The sequence below is a fragment of the Pseudophryne corroboree genome, chromosome 2 (assembly GCF_028390025.1).
Source record: "Pseudophryne corroboree isolate aPseCor3 chromosome 2, aPseCor3.hap2, whole genome shotgun sequence".
NCBI classification, from domain to species: Eukaryota; Metazoa; Chordata; class Amphibia; order Anura; family Myobatrachidae; genus Pseudophryne; species Pseudophryne corroboree.
In genome coordinates, this window is record NC_086445.1 from 110,828,130 (window position 1) to 110,850,636 (window position 22,507).

Here is a 22,507-nt window from a genome sequence, read left to right on the forward strand (position 1 = left end):
GCGGCTAGCGTGGAGGGCTCGTGAGTCACGTCTGACTACATCTCCCATGAGCCTTTCCGCGTACGGACGTCATTTCCGCTTCCGCATGTCGCGTCTCTCGTTGGGTCATCCGACCTGGCTTGCCCGTCTCCATGGAGACCCGTTCGTACATATAAACACTGTTCTTGTGTCGGCCACATAGTTCGTGGTTATTTCCAAATAATCCCAGCATATATATGTCGTGTATATTCCAATATGTCAGAAAAGATAGAGAGGTTGCTTCATTAGTCATATATAAAACAAGGATCTATAAACATACAACCATGAAAGTGACTGGTGTGCATCAGTAAAACATGCAATTTATAAAGTGCAAGGATAGTGTATGACAAACAGTGCAATTATAAGAACCATTTGAGCTCAAAGTCGAGATTTAGCCCCCCCGACTGCAATGTGCCCAGCTCGTAAATGAACCTCATTTCGGTTTTTGCTAGCTGTGTTGGGAGATCTCTCTGTCTCCAATTTCCTTTCACCCATTGTAAACCTAGGAATCTCCTAATCTCTGCAGGATTTTTGTTGTGTACCGTGCGGAAATGGTTTGATAAAGCATGTGACATCAGTCCATTCTTTATGTTCCTAAGGTGTTCACTGAGTCGCACCTTTAGTGGCCGTGAGGTGCGCCCAATGTAAAAGAGGCTGCACGTACATTCCACGGCATACACTACATTTTTTGTGTTGCAGGTTACAAAGGTTTTGATGTTCACTTTCTTTCCATTTATCACTAATTCACTGGTTTTGTTATTTCCATCTCCTTTAATTGACCTAAATCCGATACACATCCCGCATCTAAAAAAACCCTTGGATTTAATAGTGGGTAGTGATTTTGTCGGAGGTAGAGCACCTCTCACCAACGTGTTGCTCAAATTCGGGGCCCTCCTGTATATACATTTTGGTTTCATAGGTAGTTTATCTCCCACTATGGGGTCACATTTTAAAATTCCCCAATGTTTTTTTAGGATTTTCTCTAGATCCCTAAATTGGCTATTGTAGGATGTGATGAAAGCCCATTCAAAAGGTGTAGTATTGCCCTTAGGTGCTTTCTCTTTTTTCTGGAGGAGATCTCTCCTTTGCATCTTTCCTACTTTGATAGTAGTGTCTTTAACTTTATCTATTGAATAGCCTGATGCTTCAAAGTCTTTCTGCATCTCATTGGCTTGTTCCTCAAAGGTGGAGGTCTCAGTACAATTTCTCCGTAAACGTCTGATCTGTCCACAGAGAATAGAACCCAGCCAGTCTGAGTGGTGACAACTATTCTGCTTCAAATAGGCTTTCGAGTCGGTAGGTTTCCTATAATTTTTAGTGTTGTAGTGCAATTGGCCATCTTTTGCATACACTGTTACATCTAGAAAATGCGTTTCTGTACAGCTGCTTTCAAAAGAAAAAACTACATTGATAGAATTAAAATTCAAATAATCATAAAAATCCTTTAGTGTGGGCATATCTCCCCTCCATATAAAAAACACGTCATCTATATATCTTACCCAGGACACCAGGTATGCTCCAAAGGGGTTGTTAGCCCAGATGTATTGCTCCTCCCACGCCCCCATGAACAGATTGGCGTAGCTTGGAGCGAACCTGGTGCCCATCGCCGTGCCAACCTTTTGTAAGTAAAATGTGTCTTTAAAATGGAAATAGTTATTAGTCAAAATAAATTGCACCCCTTCCTTTATAAAGTTGCATGTGCCTGGTGGTAGTTCACTTTTATTTAAGGCCTTAGTTATTGCGTTTAATCCATCCTGGTGATCTATTATTGTGTATAAATAAGATTTTACTCACCAGTAAATCTATTTCTCGTAGTCCGTAGTGGATGCTGGGGACTCCGTAAGGACCATGGGGATTAGCGGCTCCGCAGGAGACTGGGCACAACTAAAGAAAGCTTTAGGACTACCTGGTGTGCACTGGCTCCTCCCACTAAGACCCTCCTCCAGACCTCAGTTAGGATACTGTGCCCGGAAGAGCTGACACAATAAGGAAGGATTTTGAATCCCGGGTAAGACTCATACCAGCCACACCGTATAACTCGTGATACTATACCCAGTTAACAGTATGATAACAACATGAGCCTCTCAACAGATGGCTCAACAATAACCCTTTAGTTAGGCAATAACTATATACAAGTATTGCAGACAATCCGCACTTGGGATGGGCGCCCAGCATCCACTACGGACTAAGAGAAATAGATTTACCGGTGAGTAAAATCTTATTTTCTCTAACGTCCTAAGTGGATGCTGGGGACTCCGTAAGGACCATGGGGATTATACCAAAGCTCCCAAACGGGCGGGAGAGTGCGGATGACTCTGCAGCACCGAATGAGCAAACTCTAGGTCCTCCTCAGCCAGGATATCAAACTTGTAGACTCTTGCAAGAGTGTTTGAACCCGACCAAGTAACAGCTCGGCAAATTTGTAAAGCCGAGACCCCTCGGGCAGCCGCCCAAGAAGAGCCCACTTTCCTCGTGGAATGGGCTTTCACAGATTTAGGGTGCGGCAGTCCAGCCGCAAAATGTGCAAGTTGAATCATGCTACAGATCCAGCGAGCAATAGTCTGCTTAGAAGCAGGAGCACCCAGCTTGTTGGGTGCATACAGGATAAATAGCGAGTCAGTTTTCCTGACTCCAGCCGTCCTGGAACATATACTTTTCAGGGCCCTGACTACGTCCAGAAACTTGGAATCCTCCAAGACCCAAGTAGCCGCAGGCACCACAATAGGTTGGTTCACATGAAAAACTGCTACCACCTTAGGAAGGAATTGGGAACGAGTCCTCAATTCCGCCTTATCCATATAAAATACAGATAAGGGCTTTTGCATGACAAAGCCGCCAATTCTGATACACGCCTGGCCGACGCCAAGGCCCACAGCATGACCACTTTCCACGTGAGGTATTGTAGCTCCACGGATTTAAGTGGCTCAACTCAATGCGACTTCAGGAAATCCAACACTACGTTGAGATCCCACGGTGCCACTGGAGGCACAAACGGGGGCTGACTATGCAGCACTCCCTTAACAAAAGTCTGAACTTCAGGCAGTGAAGCCAGTTCTATTTTGAAAAAAAATCGATAGAGCCGAAATCTGGACCTTAATGGAACCCAATTTTAGGCCCATAGTCACCTCTGACTTGTAGGAAGTGCAGAAATCGACCTAGCTGAAATTCCTCCTTTGGGGCCTTACTGGCCTCACAGCACGCAACATATCTCTGCCATATGCGGTGATAATGGTTTGCGTTCACTTCTTTCCTAGCTTTAAATAGCGTAGGGATAACTTCCTCCGGAATGCCCTTTTCCTTCAGGATCCGGCGTTCAACCGCCATGCCGTCAAACGCAGCCGCGGTACGTCTTGGAACAGACAGGCCCCCTGCTGCAGCAGGTCCTGTCTGAGCGGCAGAGGCCATGGGTCCTCTGAGATCATTTCTTGGAGTTCTGGGTACCAAGCTCTTCTTGGCCACCCGGAACAATGAGTATAGTTCTTACTCCTCTCCTTCTTATTATTCCCATTACCCTGGGTATGAGAGGCAGAGAAGGGAACACATACACCGACTGGTACACCCACGGTGTTACCAGAGCGTCCACAGCTATCGCCTGAGGGTCCCTTGACCTGGCGCAATATCTTTGTAGCTTTTTGTTGAGGCGGGACGCCATCCTGTCCACCTGTGGCCTTTCCCAACGGTGTACAATCATTTGGAAGACTTCTGGATGAAGTCCCCACTCTCCCGGGTGGAGGTCGTGTCTGCTGAGAAAGTCTGCTTCTCAGTTGTCCACTCCGGGAATGAACACTGCTGACAGTGCTAACACATGATTTTCCGCCCATCGGAGAATCCTTGTGGCTTCTGCCATCGCCATCCTGTTTCTTGTGCCGCCCTGTCGGTTAACATGAGCGACCGCCGTGATGTTGTCTGACTGGATCAGCACCGGCCGGTGTTGAAGCAGGGGTCTAGCCTGACTTAGGGCATTGTAAATGGCCCATAGTTCCAGAACATTTATGTGTAGGGAAGTCTCCTGACTTTTCCATAGGCCTTGGAAGTTTCTTCCCTGTGTGACTGCCCCCCAGCCTTGAAGGCTGGCATCCGTGGTCACCAGGACCCAGTCCTGTATGCCGAATCTGCGGCCCCCTAGAAGATGAGCACTCTGCAGTCACCACCACAGCGACACCCTGGCCCTTGGAGACAGGGTTATCCGCCGATGCATCTGAGGATGCGATCCGGACCACTTGTCCAACAGATCCCACTGGAAGATCCTTGCATGGGACCTGGCGAATGGAAATTCTTCGTAAGAAGCTACCATCTTTCCCAAGGCTCGCGTGCATTGATGCACCGACACCTGTATTTGTATTAGGAGGTCTCCGTCTAGAGACGCCAACTCCTTGGACTTCTCCTCCGGGAGAAACCCTTTTTATCCTGTTCTGTGTCCAGAACCATACCCAGGAACAGTAGACGCGTCGTAGGAACCAGCTGCGACTTTGGAATATTCAGAATCCAGCCGTGCTGTTGTAGCACTTCCCGAGATAGTGCTACTCCGACGACCAACTGCTCCCTGGACCTCGCCTTTATAAGGAGATCGTCCAAGTACGGGATAAGTACTTCGGCCATTACCTTGGTAAATACCCTCGGTGCCGGGGACAGACCAACGGCAACGTCTGAATTGGTAATGACAATCCTGTACCACAATTTTGAGGTACACCTGTGAAGAGGGTAAATAGGGACATGCAGGTAAGCATCCTTGATGTCCAGTGATACCCTGAAATTTTCCAGGCTTGCAATAATCGCCCTGAGCGATTCCATTTTGAACTTGAACCTTCGTATATAAGTGTTCAAGGATTTCAATTTTAGAATGGGTCTCACCGAACCGTCTGGTTTCGGTACCACAACATTTTGGAATAGTAACCCCGGCCTTGTTGAAGGAGGGGTACCTTGATTTCACCTGCTGGAAGTACAGCTTGTGAATTGCCGCCAGTACTACCTTTCTCCGAGGGCAGCAGGCAAGGCTGATGTGAGGTAACGGCGAGGGGGAGTCGCCTCGAACTCCAGCCTGTATCCCTGTGATACTACTTGCAGAACCTAGGGATCCACCTGTGGGCAAGCCCACTGGTCCCTGCAGTTCCCGAGACGCGCCCCCACCGCACCTGTCTCCACCTGTGGAGCCCCAGCGTCATGCGGTGGACTCAGAGGAAGCGAGGGAAGATATTTGATCCTGGGAACTGGCTGACTGGTGCAGCTTTTTCCTTCTTCCCTTGTCTCTGTGCAGAAAGGAAGCGCCTTTGACCTGCTTGCTTTTCTGAAGCCGAAAGGACTGTACCTGAAAATACGGTGCTTTCTTAGGCTTTTGTGAGGAAACCTGAGGTAAAAAAATTTCTTCCCAGCTGTTGCTGTGGATACGAGGTCCCAGAGACCATCCCCAAACAATTCCTCACCCTTATAAGGCAGAATCTCCATGTGCCTTTTACAGGCAGCATCACCTGTCCACTGCCGGGTTTCTAATACCCTCCTGGCAGAATGGACATTGCATTAATTCTGGATGCCAGCCGGCAAATATCCCTCTGTGCATCCTTTATATATAAGACAACGTCTTAAATATGCTCAATGTTAGCAAAATATTATCCCTGTCTTAGCGTATTATTATCTGACAGGGTATCAGACCACGCTGCAGCAGCACTATTTATGCTGAGGCAATTGCAGGTTTCAGTATATAACCTGAGTGTGTAAATACAGACTTCAGGATCGCCTCCTGCTTTTTATCAGCAGGTTCCTTCAAGGTGGCCGTATCCTAAGACGGCAGTGCCACCTTTTGACAAACGTGTGAGCGCCTTATCCACCCTAAGGGATATCTCCCAACGTGACCTATCCTCTGGCGGGAAAGGGTACGCCATCAGTAACTTTTTAGAAATTACCAGTTTCTTATCGGGGGAAACCACGCTTCTTTACACACTTCATTCATTCATCTGATGGGGGAACAAAACACTGGCTGCTTTTTCTCCCCAAAAATAAAACCCCTTTTATGTAGTACTTGGGTTCATGTCAGAAAATGCGTAACACATTTTTCATTGCCGAGATCATGTAACGGATGTTCCTAGTGGATTGTGTATATGTCTCAACCTCGTCGACACTGGAGTCAGACTCCGTGTCGACATCTGTGTCTGCCATCTGAGGTAACGGGCGTTTTTTGAGCCCCTGATGGCCTTTGAGACGCCTGGACAGGCGCGGGCTGAGAAGCCGGCTGTCCCACAGCTGTTACGTCATCCAGCCTTTTATGTAAGGAGTTGACACTGTCGGTTAATACCTTCCACCTATCCATCCACTCTGGTGTCGGCCCCACAGGGGGCGACATCCCATTTATCGGCCTCTGCTCCGCCTCCACGTAACCTTCCTCATCCAACATGTCGACACAGCCGTACCGACACACCGCACACACACAGGGAATGCTCTGACTGAGGACAGGAACCCACAAAGTCCTTTGGGGAGACCGAGAGAGAGTATGCCAGCACACACCAGAGCGCTATATAATGCAGGGATTAACACTGTAACTGAGTGATTTTTCCCCAAATAGCTGCTTGTATACATATATTGCGCCTAAATTTAGTGCCCCCCCCTCTCTTTTTAACCCTTTGAGCCTGAAAACTACAGGTGAGAGCCTGGGGAGCTGTCTTCCAGCTGAACTGTGAAGAGAAAATGGCGCCAGTGTGCTGAGGGAGAAGCCCCACCCCTTTTTTGGCGGACTTTTCTCCCGCTTTTTCTGGAATACTGGCAGGGGTAATTTTACATCTATATAGCCTCTAGGACTATATATGATGTAGATTTGCCAGCCAAGGTGTCATATATTGCCCTCAGGGTGCCCCCCCCAGCGCCCTGCACCCATCAGTGACCGGAGTGTGAGGTGTACATGAGGAGCAATGGCGCACAGCTGCAGTGCTGTGCGCTACCTTGGTGAAGACCGAAGTCTTCTGCCGCCGATTTTCCGGACTCTTCATGCTTCTGGCTCTGTAAGGGGGGCGGCGGCGCGGCTCCGGGAACGAACACCAAGGTCGGGTCCTGCGGTCGATCCCTCTGGAGCTAATGGTGTCCAGTAGCCTAAGAAGCCCAAACTACCACCTGTTAGGTAGGTTCGCTTCTTCTCCCCTTAGTCCCTCGCTGCAGTGAGTCGGTTGCCAGCAGATCTCACTGTAAAATAAAAAACCTAAATATACTTTCTTTCTAGGAGCTCAGGAGAGCCCCTAGTGTGCATCCAGCTCAGCGGGGCACAAGAATCTAACTGAGGTCTGGAGGAGGGTCTTAGTGGGAGGAGCCAGTGCACACCAGGTAGTCCTAAAGCTTTCTTTAGTTGTGCCCAGTCTCCTGCGGAGCAGCTAATCCCCATGGTCCTTACGGAGTCCCCAGCATCCACTTAGGACGTTAGAGAAATGATTTTACATCGGCCGTTACCATAATATCAGTATCATTCCAGGATATCGTCTCTAGGCAATTTAAAAAATCGGTAGTGTCCCTGAGGTGGGACCGATTTTTTAACACAAGAGGTTGTAGGTAATAGTCAAGGTATTCTGACAGATTAGAGGTCACGGAGTCAATCCCGGAGATGATTGGTCTCCCCGGCAGTCTTATAGGATCTTTCTGTATTTTTGGTAAAATATATATAATTGGGATGACCGGTTCCTCATTATATAAGTACTTATATTCTCGCTCCTCTAAGATGTTTTGTTCCAAGTATTTGCTTAACATAGACTGTAGTCTGTCCAGAATATCCTGTGTGGGGTCTTTTTTTAGTTTTGAATAAGTATTCTGATCTTCCACTTGTCTCAGTACTTCCTCTTCATATAACTCTTTGCTGAGGACAACTACCCCTCTGCCTTTATCGGCGGGTTTAATCACCAAGACTGTATTCTCCTTTAATTCTTTCAATGCTTGTCTTTCCTTCCAAGACATATTGAAATTGATCTTACTATTCTGGAGTTCCTTCAGATCTTGGTGTACTAAATCATAGAAGGTATCTATAAGTTTACCCTTCATATGTGTCAGATAGAAAACCGATTTAGGTTTAAAGGGTGTATTTCTTGCCCTGATTGTAGTGGAGGCCTCATCTTCTTTATTTAGGAAGAAGCGTTTTAAAGTCAACTTCCTAATGAATTTGTTTAAATCAATGAAAGTAGAAAATGTATTCATTGGGATGGAGGGGGCAAATTTTAGCCCTTTCTCCAAGACCGAGGTTTCCTCCTTGGTTAGGATGTGGTCACTAAGGTTAAAGATTTTTACTTTACCTCCGTTCCTATCGTTCTCCTTCTCCGTCGTTATATTTGTGGCCGACGTTTTTTCTTTTTGGGTTTTGGCTGTTTTTTTCTTCTTAACCCTTTTTTTTTTATTCCCTCCCCGACGACCCCTCCCTGTTATGTGTGTCTGTGGGTAAATCGGCCCCTTTCTAAAAAAGGAGACTCTCCCTTTTGTCGATTGGGTGAGTGTATGGATCTGCTGGATTTGGAAACGGCAATCCGTCTTTCCTTATAAGAGCCTGGTAGTCTCGGAGGTGTATCCTGTACGTTGTCCCTTTCTCTCCTTTGTTCAGACCTATCCGTTATTGGAGGACGACGTATCGGTCGTTTATCCCTCTGGCTATTGATTTTTATAAAAGACCAACTAAAGATTGGGTTGAAAGGGAAACACCACACACATTGAGAAAGGCGAGTAGACCACTTCCCCAAAGAATCAATAGCCAGAGGGATAAACGACCGATACGTCGTCCTCCAATAACGGATAGGTCTGAACAAAGGAGAGAAAGGGACAACGTACAGGATACACCTCCGAGACTACCAGGCTCTTATAAGGAAAGACGGATTGCCGTTTCCAAATCCAGCAGATCCATACACTCACCCAATCGACAAAAGGGAGAGTCTCCTTTTTTAGAAAGGGGCCGATTTACCCACAGACACACATAACAGGGAGGGGTTGTCGGGGAGGGAATCAGAAAAAAAGGGTTAAGAAGAAAAAAACAGCCAAAACCCAAAAAGAAAAAACGTCAGCCACAAATATAACGACGGAGAAGGAGAACGATAGGAACGGAGGTAAAGTAAAAATCTTTAACCTTAGTGACCACATCCTAACCAAGGAGGAAACCTCGGTCTTGGAGAAAGGGCTAAAATTTGCCCCCTCCATCCCAATGAATACATTTTCTACTTTCATTGATTTAAACAAATTCATTAGGAAGTTGACTTTAAAACGCTTCTTCCTAAATAAAGAAGATGAGGTCTCCACTACAATCAGGGCAAGAAATACACCCTTTAAACCTAAATCGGTTTTCTATCTGACACATATGAAGGGTAAACTTATAGATACCTTCTATGATTTAGTACACCAAGATCTGAAGGAACTCCAGAATAGTAAGATCAATTTCAATATGTCTTGGAAGGAAAGACAAGCATTGAAAGAATTAAAGGAGAATACAGCCTTGGTGATTAAACCCGCCGATAAAGGCGGAGGGGTAGTTGTCCTCAGCAAAGAGTTATATGAAGAGGAAGTACTGAGACAAGTGGAAGATCAGAATACTTATTCAAAACTAAAAAAAGACCCCACACAGGATATTCTGGACAGACTACAGTCTATGTTAAGCAAATACTTGGAACAAAACATCTTAGAGGAGCGAGAATATAAGTATTTATATAATGAGGAACCGGTCATCCCAATTATATATATTTTACCAAAAATACATAAAGATCCTATAAGACTGCCGGGGAGACCAATCGTCTCCGGGATTGACTCCGTGACCTCTAATCTGTCAGAATACCTTGACTATTACCTACAACCTCTTGTGTTAAAAAATCGGTCCCACCTCAGGGACACTACCGATTTTTTAAATTGCCTAGAGACGATATCCTGGAATGATACTGATATTATGGTAACGGCCGATGTAAAATCATTTCTCTAACGTCCTAAGTGGATGCTGGGGACTCCGTAAGGACCATGGGGATTAGCGGCTCCGCAGGAGACTGGGCACAACTAAAGAAAGCTTTAGGACTACCTGGTGTGCACTGGCTCCTCCCACTAAGACCCTCCTCCAGACCTCAGTTAGATTCTTGTGCCCGGCTGAGCTGGATGCACACTAGGGGCTCTCCTGAGCTCCTAGAAAGAAAGTATATTTAGGTTTTTTATTTTACAGTGAGATCTGCTGGCAACAGACTCACTGCAGGTGGTAGCTTGTGCTTCTTAGGCTACTGGACACCATTAGCTCCAGAGGGATCGACCGCAGGACCCGACCTTGGTGTTCGTTCCCGGAGCCGCGCCGCCGTCCCCCTTACAGAGCCAGAAGCATGAAGAGTCCGGAAAATCGGCGGCAGAAGACTTCGGTCTTCACCAAGGTAGCGCACAGCACTGCAGCTGTGCGCCATTGCTCCTCATGTACACCTCACACTCCGGTCACTGATGGGTGCAGGGCGCTGGGGGGGGCGCCCTGAGGGCAATATATGACACCTTGGCTGGCAAATCTACATCATATATAGTCCTAGAGGCTATATAGATGTAAAATTACCCCTGCCAGTATTCCAGAAAAAGCGGGAGAAAAGTCCGCCAAAAAAAGGGGTGGGGCTTCTCCCTCAGCACACTGGCGCCATTTTCTCTTCACAGTTCAGCTGGAAGACAGCTCCCCAGGCTCTCCCCTGTAGTTTTCAGGCTCAAAGGGTTAAAAAGAGAGGGGGGGGCACTAAATTTAGGCGCAATATATGTATACAAGCAGCTATTTGGGGAAAAATCACTCAGTTATAGTGTTAATCCCTGCATTATATAGCGCTCTGGTGTGTGCTGGCATACTCTCTCTCGGTCTCCCCAAAGGACTTTGTGGGGTCCTGTCCTCAGTCAGAGCATTCCCTGTGTGTGTGCGGTGTGTCGGTACGGCTGTGTCGACATGTTGGATGAGGAAGGTTACGTGGAGGCGGAGCAGAGGCCGATAAATGGGATGTCGCCCCCTGTGGGGCCGACACCAGAGTGGATGGATAGGTGGAAGGTATTAACCGACAGTGTCAACTCCTTACATAAAAGGCTGGATGACGTAACAGCTGTGGGACAGCCGGCTTCTCAGCCCGCGCCTGTCCAGGCTTCTCAAAGGCCATCAGGGGCTCAAAAAACGCCCGTTACCTCAGATGGCAGACACAGATGTCGACACGGAGTCTGACTCCAGTGTCGACGAGGTTGAGACATATACACAATCCACTAGGAACATCCGTTACATGATCTCGGCAATGAAAAATGTGTTACGTATTTTCTGACATGAACCCAAGTACCACATAAAAGGGGTTTTATTTTTGGGGAGAAAAAGCAGCCAGTGTTTTGTTCCCCCATCAGATGAAGTGTGTAAAGAAGCGTGGTTTCCCCCGATAAGAAACTGGTAATTTCTAAAAAGTTACTGATGGCGTACCCTTTCCCGCCAGAGGATAGGTCACGTTGGGAGATATCCCTTAGGGTGGATAAGGCGCTCACACGTTTGTCAAAAGGTGGCACTGCCATCTTAGGATACGGCCACCTTGAAGGAACCTGCTGATAAAAAGCAGGAGGCGATCCTGAAGTCTGTATTTACACACTCAGGTTATATACTGAAACCTGCAATTGCCTCAGCATAAATAGTGCTGCTGCAGCGTGGTCTGATACCCTGTCAGATAATATTAATACGCTAAGACAGGGATAATATTTTGCTAACATTGAGCATATTTAAGACGTTGTCTTATATATAAAGGATGCACAGAGGGATATTTGCCGGCTGGCATCCAGAATTAATGCAATGTCCATTCTGCCAGGAGGGTATTAGAAACCCGGCAGTGGACAGGTGATGCTGCCTGTAAAAGGCACATGGAGATTCTGCCTTATAAGGGTGAGGAATTGTTTGGGGATGGTCTCTGGGACCTCGTATCCACAGCAACAGCTGGGAAGAAAAAAATTTACCTCAGGTTTCCTCACAAAAGCCGAAGAAAGCACCGTATTTTCAGGTACAGTCCTTTCGGCTTCAGAAAAGCAAGCGGGTCAAAGGCGCTTCCTTTCTGCACAGAGACAAGGGAAGAAGGAAAAAGCTGCACCAGTCAGCCAGTTCCCAGGATCAAATATCTTCCCTCGCTTCCTCTGAGTCCACCGCATGACGCTGGGGCTCCACAGGTGGAGACAGGTGCGGTGGGGGCGCGTCTCGGGAACTGCAGGGACCAGTGGGCTTGCCCACAGGTGGATCCCTAGGTTCTGCAAGTAGTATCACAGGGATACAGGCTGGAGTTCGAGGCGACTCCCCCTCGCCGTTACCTCACATCAGCCTTGCCTGCTGCCCTCGGAGAAAGGTAGTACTGGCGGCAATTCACAAGCTGTACTTCCAGCAGGTGAAATCAAGGTACCCCTCCTTCAACAAGGCCGGGCTATTCCAAAATGTTGTGGTACCGAAACCAGACGGTTCGGTGAGACCCATTCTAAAATTGAAATCCTTGAACACTTATATACGAAGGTTCAAGTTCAAAATGGAATCGCTCAGGGCGATTATTGCAAGCCTGGAAAATTTCAGGGTATCACTGGACATCAAGGATGCTTACCTGCATGTCCCTATTTACCCTCTTCACAGGTGTACCTCAAAATTGTGGTACAGGATTGTCATTACCAATTCAGACGTTGCCGTTGGTCTGTCCCCGGCACCGAGGGTATTTACCAAGGTAATGGCCGAAGTACTTATCCCGTACTTGGACGATCTCCTTATAAAGGCGAGGTCCAGGGAGCAGTTGGTCGTCGGAGTAGCACTATCTCGGGAAGTGCTACAACAGCACGGCTGGATTCTGAATATTCCAAAGTCGCAGCTGGTTCCTACGACGCGTCTACTGTTCCTGGGTATGGTTCTGGACACAGAACAGGATAAAAAGGGTTTCTCCCGGAGGAGAAGTCCAAGGAGTTGGCGTCTCTAGACGGAGACCTCCTAATACAAATACAGGTGTCGGTGCATCAATGCACGCGAGCCTTGGGAAAGATGGTAGCTTCTTACGAAGAATTTCCATTCGCCAGGTCCCATGCAAGGATCTTTCAGTGGGATCTGTTGGACAAGTGGTCCGGATCGCATCCTCAGATGCATCGGCGGATAACCCTGTCTCCAAGGGCCAGGGTGTCGCTGTGGTGGTGACTGCAGAGTGCTCATCTTCTAGGGGGCCGCAGATTCGGCATACAGGACTGGGTCCTGGTGACCACGGATGCCAGCCTTCAAGGCTGGGGGGCAGTCACACAGGGAAGAAACTTCCAAGGCCTATGGAAAAGTCAGGAGACTTCCCTACACATAAATGTTCTGGAACTATGGGCCATTTACAATGCCCTAAGTCAGGCTAGACCCCTGCTTCAACACCGGCCGGTGCTGATCCAGTCAGACAACATCACGGCGGTCGCTCATGTTAACCGACAGGGCGGCACAAGAAACAGGATGGCGATGGCAGAAGCCACAAGGATTCTCCGATGGGCGGAAAATCATGTGTTAGCACTGTCAGCAGTGTTCATTCCCGGAGTGGACAACTGAGAAGCAGACTTTCTCAGCAGACACGACCTCCACCCGGGAGAGTGGGGACTTCATCCAGAAGTCTTCCAAATGATTGTACACCGTTGGGAAAGGCCACAGGTGGACAGGATGGCGTCCCGCCTCAACAAAAAGCTACAAAGATATTGCGCCAGGTCAAGGGACACTCAGGCGATAGCTGTGGACGCTCTGGTAACACCGTGGGTGTACCAGTCGGTGTATGTGTTCCCTTCTCTGCCTCTCATACCCAGGGTAATGAGAATAATAAGAAGGAGAGGAGTAAGAACTATACTCATTGTTCCGGGTGGCCAAGAAGAGCTTGGTACCCAGAACTCCAAGAAATGATCTCAGAGGACCCATGGCCTCTGCCGCTCAGACAGGACCTGCTGCAGCAAGGGGCCTGTCTGTTCCAAGACGTACCGCGGCTGCGTTTGACGGCATGGCGGTTGAACGCCGGATCCTGAAGGAAAAGGGCATTCCGGAGGAAGTTATCCCTACGCTATTTAAAGCTAGGAAAGAAGTGAACGCAAACCATTATCACCGCATATGGCGGAAATATGTTGCGTGCTGTGAGGCCAGTAAGGCCCCAAAGGAGGAATTTCAGCTAGGTCGATTTCTGCACTTCCTACAAGTCAGAGGTGACTATGGGCCTAAAATTGGGTTCCATTAAGGTCCAGATTTCGGCTCTATCGATTTTCTTCCAAAATAGAACTGGCTTCACTGCCTGAAGTTCAGACTTTTGTTAAGGGAGTGCTGCATAGTCAGCCCCCGTTTGTGCCTCCAGTGGCACCGTGGGATCTCAACGTAGTGTTGGATTTCCTGAAGTCGCATTGAGTTGAGCCACTTAAATCCGTGGAGCTACAATACCTCACGTGGAAAGTGGTCATGCTGTGGGCCTTGGCGTCGGCCAGGCGTGTATCAGAATTGGCGGCTTTGTCATGCAAAAGCCCTTATCTGTATTTTATATGGATAAGGCGGAATTGAGGACTCGTTCCCAATTCCTTCCTAAGGTGGTAGCAGTTTTTCATGTGAACCAACCTATTGTGGTGCCTGCGGCTACTTGGGTCTTGGAGGATTCCAAGTTTCTGGACGTAGTCAGGGCCCTGAAAAGTATATGTTCCAGGACGGCTGGAGTCAGGAAAACTGACTCGCTATTTATCCTGTATGCACCCAACAAGCTGGGTGCTCCTGCTTCTAAGCAGACTATTGCTCGCTGGATCTGTAGCATGATTCAACTTGCACATTTTGCGGCTGGACTGCCGCACCCTAAATCTGTGAAAGCCCATTCCACGAGGAAAGTGGGCTCTTCTTGGGCGGCTGCCCGAGGAGTCTCGGCTTTACAAATTTGCCGAGCTGTTACTTGGTCGGGTTCAAACACTCTTGCAAGAGTCTACAAGTTTGATATCCTGGCTGAGGAGGACCTAGAGTTTGCTCATTCGGTGCTGCAGAGTCATCCGCACTCTCCCGCCCGTTTGGGAGCTTTGGTATAATCCCCATGGTCCTTACGGAGTCCCCAGCATCCACTTAGGACGTTAGAGAAAATCAGATTTTACTCACCGGTAAATCTATTTCTCGTAGTCCGTAGTGGATGCTGGGCGCCCATCCCAAGTGCGGATTGTCTGCAATACTTGTATATAGTTATTGCCTAACTAAAGGGTTATTGTTGAGCCATCTGTTGAGAGGCTCATGTTGTTATCATACTGTTAACTGGGTATAGTATCACGAGTTATACGGTGTGATTGGTGTGGCTGGTATGAGTCTTACCCGGGATTCAAAATCCTTCCTTATTGTGTCAGCTCTTCCGGGCACAGTATCCTAACTGAGGTCTGGAGGAGGGTCTTAGTGGGAGGAGCCAGTGCACACCAGGTAGTCCTAAAGCTTTCTTTAGTTGTGCCCAGTCTCCTGCGGAGCCGCTAATCCCCATGGTCCTTACGGAGTCCCCAGCATCCACTACGGACTACGAGAAATAGATTTACCGGTGAGTAAAATCTTATTTATACACAATAATAGATCACCAGGATGGATTAAACGCAATAACTAAGGCCTTAAATAAAAGTGAACTACCACCAGGCACATGCAACTTTATAAAGGAAGGGGTGCAATTTATTTTGACTAATAACTATTTCCATTTTAAAGACACATTTTACTTACAAAAGGTTGGCACGGCCATGGGCACCAGGTTCGCTCCAAGCTACGCCAATCTGTTCATGGGGGCGTGGGAGGAGCAATACATCTGGGCTAACAACCCCTTTGGAGCATACCTGGTGTCCTGGGTAAGATATATAGATGACGTGTTTTTTATATGGATATGCCCACACTAAAGGATTTTTATGATTATTTGAATTTTAATTCTATCAATGTAGTTTTTTCTTTTGAAAGCAGCTGTACAGAAACGCATTTTCTAGATGTAACAGTGTATGCAAAAGATGGCCAATTGCACTACAACACTAAAAATTATAGGAAACCTACCGACTCGAAAGCCTATTTGAAGCAGAATAGTTGTCACCACTCAGACTGGCTGGGTTCTATTCTCTGTGGACAGATCAGACGTTTACGGAGAAATTGTACTGAGACCTCCACCATTGAGGAACAAGCCAATGAGATGCAGAAAGACTTTGAAGCATCAGGCTATTCAATAGATAAAGTTAAAGACACTACTATCAAAGTAGGAAAGATGCAAAGGAGAGATCTCCTCCAGAAAAAAGAGAAAGCACCTAAGGGCAATACTACACCTTTTGAATGGGCTTTCATCACATCCTACAATAGCCAATTTAGGGATCTAGAGAAAATCCTAAAAAAACATTGGGGAATTTTAAAATGTGACCCCATAGTGGGAGATAAACTACCTATGAAACCAAAATGTATATACAGGAGGGCCCCGAATTTGAGCAACACGTTGGTGAGAGGTGCTCTACCTCCGACAAAATCACTACCCACTATTAAATCCAAGGGGTTTTTTAGATGCGGGATGTGTATCGGATGTAGGTCAATTAAAGGAGATGGAAATAACAAAACCAGTGAATTAGTGATAAATGGAAAGAAAGTGAACATCAAAACCTTTGTAACCTGCAACACAAAAAATGTAGTGTATGCCGTGGAATGTACGTGCGGCCTCTTTTACATTGGGCGCACCTCACGGCCACTAAAGGTGCGACTCAGTGAACACCTTAGGAACATAAAGAATGGACTGATGTCACATGCTTTATCAGACCATTTCCGCACGGTACACAACAAAAATCCTGCAGAGATTAGGAGATTCCTAGGTTTACAATGGGTGAAAGGAAATTGGAGACAGAGAGATCTCCCAACACAGCTAGCAAAAACCGAAATGAGGTTCATTTACGAGCTGGGCACATTGCAGTCGGGGGGGCTAAATCTCGACTTTGAGCTCAAATGGTTCTTATAATTGCACTGTTTGTCATACACTATCCTTGCACTTTATAAATTGCATGTTTTACTGATGCACACCAGTCACTTTCATGGTTGTATTTTTATAGATCCTTGTTTTATATATGACTAATGAAGCAATCTCTCTATCTTTTCTGACATATTGGAATATACACGACATATATATGCTGGGATTATTTGGAAATAACCACGAACTATGTGGCCGACACAAGAACAGTGTTTATATGTACGAACGGGTCTCCATGGAGACGGGCAAGCCAGGTCGGATGACCCAACGAGAGACGCGACATGCGGAAGCGGAAATGACGTCCGTACGCGGAAAGGCTCATGGGAGATGTAGTCAGACGCGACTCACGAGCCCTCCACGCTAGCCGCACTGTTTACCATGGAGACGGGTATAATATTGAACTACAGAGGAGACAGAAGTGACGGCGGGGACAGAAGAGCTTATGGGACATGTAGGAAATTGATGTATAGAAGCCACCTGAGCCCGCCGCACTAGGATTGGCTAAATGTTTAGTTAAAAAGAGGGAGTGAGGGGAATGGAGGCCATACCACTGGATGCCTTGAAAAAGACCCGCTGTAGAGGGTAGAAACGCGTTGGCTTGGTTTAATCCACATTGAGACCGGACTGGGAGATCCACTGCGGAGGTCCAGCAGTTGCAGTGCAGGAGTTGCCTTTTTGGGACTGACAAACTGTTATGCGCTCATGCCTACTTGCTTCTGGTAATTGCACTTTATAGGACCTCCAATATGGATACTGTTATGCTGCTATAAGATTTCATATGCTGCTATCTGAACACATGTTTTTAGATGAATTTGTCTTTTATTATATTACCTTTATGAATTATTAAATTGTGTTTGATACTGTGCCAAAGAAGTTGCACTTTATTATCATCTGAATTTAAATGGTGCTTCACTATATGCACTTTTTTTTTCCCTCCTACTGTGGGTAACAATACTACATTGGAGACCTTCAGGGAACAGGACCACAGACAACATTGGGTCCACAGCAAGATTCCTTTCATTGTTTGCGCTTGGTTGTATGTATAGATACCATTCTTTTTTCTGCATTACAGAAATAAAGCTGTCCAGTATTTGTGGACTACATGCAAATGCAGCCTGATATTGGTTGTATGTATAGATACCATTCTTTTTTCTGCACTTTTCCTAATCTTTAGGAGAGAGGTATTTTAGAGAGTTACCTCTGGGTGTCTGTTCTGATCAAGCTGCTCATTGTGCGCACTCTAGACAGATTCTACATTGTTTTTCTTGTTTTATTTCTGTAATGCAATGTAGATCTTATTTTGGACCCACGCCTCTCAGGTATAAATCTCTCTGCATACTTTAAATCTCCCCCATTTGCTGGGCAACATGGTTTTACTAAGGTGCAAAGTGACTTGTTTTTTTGCTTTGCTAACAACCCAGAATCAGCCCCAATTACTGTAACACAATGATTACATCTATTTCTGACAACAAAACTCCCATTCAGTGTAATGTTGCAGTATTGTCAGGCTCTTCTGCACTAACCGTAACACTGCAAGAAACAACTGTAACTACAGAAGAAAGAAAAACATCTGTGTAAGGTCAATTATTATTATTTTTTTCACATAACTTTAAAGTATTGTAACATTAAGCATCTATTAACTAGTAAACATAAAGCAGAAGTGGTTTTGCCTGTGAGACACTAAAGATACAAGAAGAAAAAACACGCACTGCTACAGGAAACAATGATTTTGTGTGGGCACTATAAAAGTCATAATAAATAACAAATACATTGTTATTCATTACCAACCTTAAGACAGCAAATTAAGTTTACTTACACACACATACATACATATTTCACCACACACATTGCATATTCACTGTATAATGTATAAATGTACCATACTGAAGTATAAGTCATTACTGGTAAAGTTACCGTGACAACACTACTGTTCCCTCCTATATGACAGCTGCGTGTTTCTGTCACTGTGGGGGAATATAAAAGTACACGAGTGGACAGTATCCTCCTCTCTTGTTGCCCCCCTCACATCCCACCGGCCTCCACTGCAGACTACGTGCCCAGATGTTACCTGTCCTGTCACAGTGTGTCACCCAGCCATTGCCAGCTCCTCCAAAGTCTTCACCATGCTGCCAGCGGTGTCACACTCTAATCCATCCGCCACACACACAGCCACACACTGCAGTTCCGGACAGCAGAAACATAAACACACTGCTGTTGTTGTTATGCCCAGACTCCACCATGTGGCTATAAATATACTCACTTCAGAAACAGAAAGTACCTCATGAGTCATACAGTGCATGCAGCGCATTTACACATTGCAATGACATGATGTACTCTGCAAATGACCCATTATTCACTGTGTAAAGATTACCTACTGTAAATTAATTTATATATATATATTGTTTTGTATTGAAATAATGTATGAAAAGCAACTTTCCTGCATGGCTTTAGTTACTTAGGACAGCAAACAAAGGTACAGTAACTTCACAGCAGCTGGGAGCGATTTATTACCATGTGCCACTGTTACTGACATATTATAGTTATTGTCATCATCATCACTATAATTATCACATTTCTTTCACCCATAATGTAGAAAATATATATATATATATATATATATATATATATATATATATATATCTCCAGGTTGCTATGCAGTGATGTGTATGTTGCTGGGACTTTGGAGGGAGTTGCTGAGAGCAGTGAGAGACTCCCTGTTCCCCGGACGGAACTGCAGCGCGGCGTCCGCTGGGGAAGCGTTACGGTGTGACACAGCAGCAGCGGGCAGCGCGGGAGAGCAGTGCCTGGCACCCGGGTTGGTGCTGTGTGCGGAGGGGTTTTGTGCAGCGGCTGATCTGGATGCCAGCCAGGCGGGGCCACCATGCTGCTCCCGTCCGATGTGGCCCGGCTGGTGCTGGGTGAGTGTGCACCCTGGGGGGACACACAGAGATACCATGTACATGTCATTACTCTGAGGCCCCCATTGGCCATCTTTGTGTATGATATAGTGTATATAGTACACGGGCATCTTGGTAGTATTATTAGTATGCTCAAAGTCACTGTGATATTATACTGTATATTGTTATGATATATTTATTATATGTTACTAGTATATTGGCCCTGGCAGATGCCAGGTTGAGGGGACCTTGACTCTGTCCCACACCCTTGCCCAAGCCACCATTACCCTTATCTTTTTCACCCCCTGGTGGGAGCCATTAGTGGAGAGGAAGGGCGCTCCAAATGTGCATGTCAGTCTCTGGACATGCCATACTTCATTATTATATAGACATTATATATTCTGCAGGTGTGTAATATCATGTGTCTTGTCATATAGAGATGTACTGTTACTATCCTACACTCTGGTCCTGTTGGGTAATTGTAGTATCCTATCATAAGACTCCGATATTTGTATTTACAGTGTAATATGTCTAGGGGACGGGGTGTGTTGGGTATCTAGTGCCCCACATAATTGGTCTTTGAATTGTAATATACTGTTTAAACTAGTAGGGTTATGGAGGGCGAGTGCGGGCTACGTTTGCAACTGTACCCAAGCAGACATAATATCCTAGTCCGCTAGTTTTAAAGCAACAATTAGTTTTAAAGCAAACACATACAGTATTGCCTTTAGTTTTGGCAATATGACCTCTAGATTTGTTTGTTTTAAGGCTTAAAACAAACAAATCTAGTGGTCATATTGCCAGAACTGTGCCGGGACCAGCAAATAGGAGCCTATTACTTTTGAGTTTTGGATAAGTTGTGGTGGATCCCTCTCTTCCATATAAATTATGAGTCAAGGACCACTGGCACAAGATATTGAAGGTCCATCTCAAAAACTTTGTTTACATCTGGCCATGCTTTCACAATTTCATGGGTTGCTTAGATAGTCCTCAAGTTGGTGGTCCTGAAGGAGTTACGCAAAGGCCAGTGGAGAGGTCTGATGCAGATGGCTTCTTGGTTACATAATGCATCATACTACAAACAAAGGTGTGGACTTGGATTTCACTAGATTGTCAGAGAAAGCCACTGTGGTGACACGCAGTAGTTACATTTCTGTGATGTGGACAGTCCTTCCAAGAAGTTGCTGTTTCTTTGCTAAAAATATTCTAGGTACCAGCCAGACAAAAACCTTGGTGACAGAGGAGTATAAGAAGTTACCTTCAGGATTTACAAATCTGCAGCAGTCTACAAACTTCTACCGCAAGTTCCTGGCCTCAGTCTATGCAAGACACCTGGGTACACAATATTGAAAACCATAAATGAGGGATAATTTTCTTGGACTTCCTCCTCAAATGTTGCTTTTTTTCTCCTATCCTTGGTTCTCATGGATCAAGATTGTAGGAAAACCATCTATTCTGTGGTCCTGTTTCAAGCATCACTGGTATGAGTTTTTTCCAATTTTATTGAGACTGTACGTTCTGCCTTAGTTTGAATCTAAAAGCTATCCAGAAATTCCTTCCATGGGAGCAATCCAGGCGTATAACTGGTGTCTCCCCATTCAATGGGGCTGTAAACACTTCTTCCATTATACAACTGAGAGGGTGAAGTTGAAATTTTGGGCACTCACCTTTGGACTGTTGTCAGCTTAATGTGTCTTCAGCAAATTCTTGGTGGCACCTACGGTGACAGTTTGGTGGGGGATTATCGTGTTTGTCCCCTAACTAAAAGCTCCAAACATCTGAACATGTCCCCTAACTGAAAGCTCCAAACATCTGAACATAACCTCTCCAATTGGTGCAACATAGGATTTTCCTTACCCTGTATAATCTTATTCAGGGAATAAATGTTATTCTCGTTTTAGATTCTAGACTTCTGGTCTATGTCCTTACTGTGGAAGAGGTCCATATGTAGAGTTTCACATGCGCCACTTCTGGAATGGTGCAGGGTTTTCGAGCCCCTTCTTATACCCCTTTCAGATGTCAGATTTGGGAAATTGCCAGGTCCAGCTTGCCCGCAAATTCCCAGGTCTGAGTTCCATGACCCTGGTCGGGACTTAGTCCTGGGTCGTTTGCATTCAGACATACCAAAATCCCAGGTTGATGCAAGTTCCTATGCATAGACCCGGTATTTTGATGCATGTCTGAAAGGGGTCTAAGTGTCTTCTCCAATGGAGCGGCTACCACCTGTTTAACGCAAATTATTGTACTTATTGCTTTAAGTGACTCTGTAGTTATATTTGGTGAGACTACATTGATATCTAAAGGGCCTCATACACTACTGCGACATGTCTGTCTGACATGTCGCAGGCGTTCACCCCGGCAGCCTCCCAGGCGGCAGGATCGCCCAAGATGCATCGTATGCCGTCCTTTTGCATACAATATATCTTGGGCGATCCCAGCCATGCCTGTGGGTCGGACATATCAAAGAGTGCAGCACATTCAATCTGGAGGATCCGATCCGATGCTCATGGGAACATGCATCGGATCAGAAACACCTCCAAAATGCCAGATTTTCGTCCGATATATCGGGCCGAATGCTCGAAATCGGATGAAATTGGGCATTATCGTTCTAGTGTATGGGGCCCTTAAGGTACATTTTGGTGAACACATAGTTTCTGTGCCCTCCAAGAAGGGTAGAAA

The 22,507-nt window shown here is 46.1% G+C and overlaps 2 protein-coding genes across 4 annotated transcripts in view; one reads left to right on the top strand and one right to left on the bottom strand.

Annotated features, from left to right (window-relative positions):
- ATM (ATM serine/threonine kinase) overlaps window positions 1–19,155 on the bottom strand; it is a 434,777-nt gene extending 415,622 nt beyond the window's left edge. For 2 of the 3 annotated variants that reach the window (XM_063951603.1, XM_063951598.1), the window contains exon 1: window positions 19,000–19,154. The gene's annotated coding sequence lies outside the window, so the exon portion shown is untranslated. Of the gene's footprint in view, window positions 1–18,999 lie in introns of all 3 variants that reach the window. The other variant, XM_063951604.1, reaches the window with a different exon arrangement.
- A 444-nt stretch (window positions 19,156–19,599) lies between these two features.
- Window positions 19,600–22,507, top strand: part of LOC135001744 (protein NPAT) — a 167,449-nt gene continuing 164,541 nt past the window's right edge. The window contains exon 1 of the mRNA XM_063951610.1: window positions 19,600–19,849. Within this exon, the coding sequence (XP_063807680.1) occupies window positions 19,813–19,849 (37 nt within the window). The 5' untranslated portion in view covers window positions 19,600–19,812. The remainder of the gene's footprint in view (window positions 19,850–22,507) is intronic.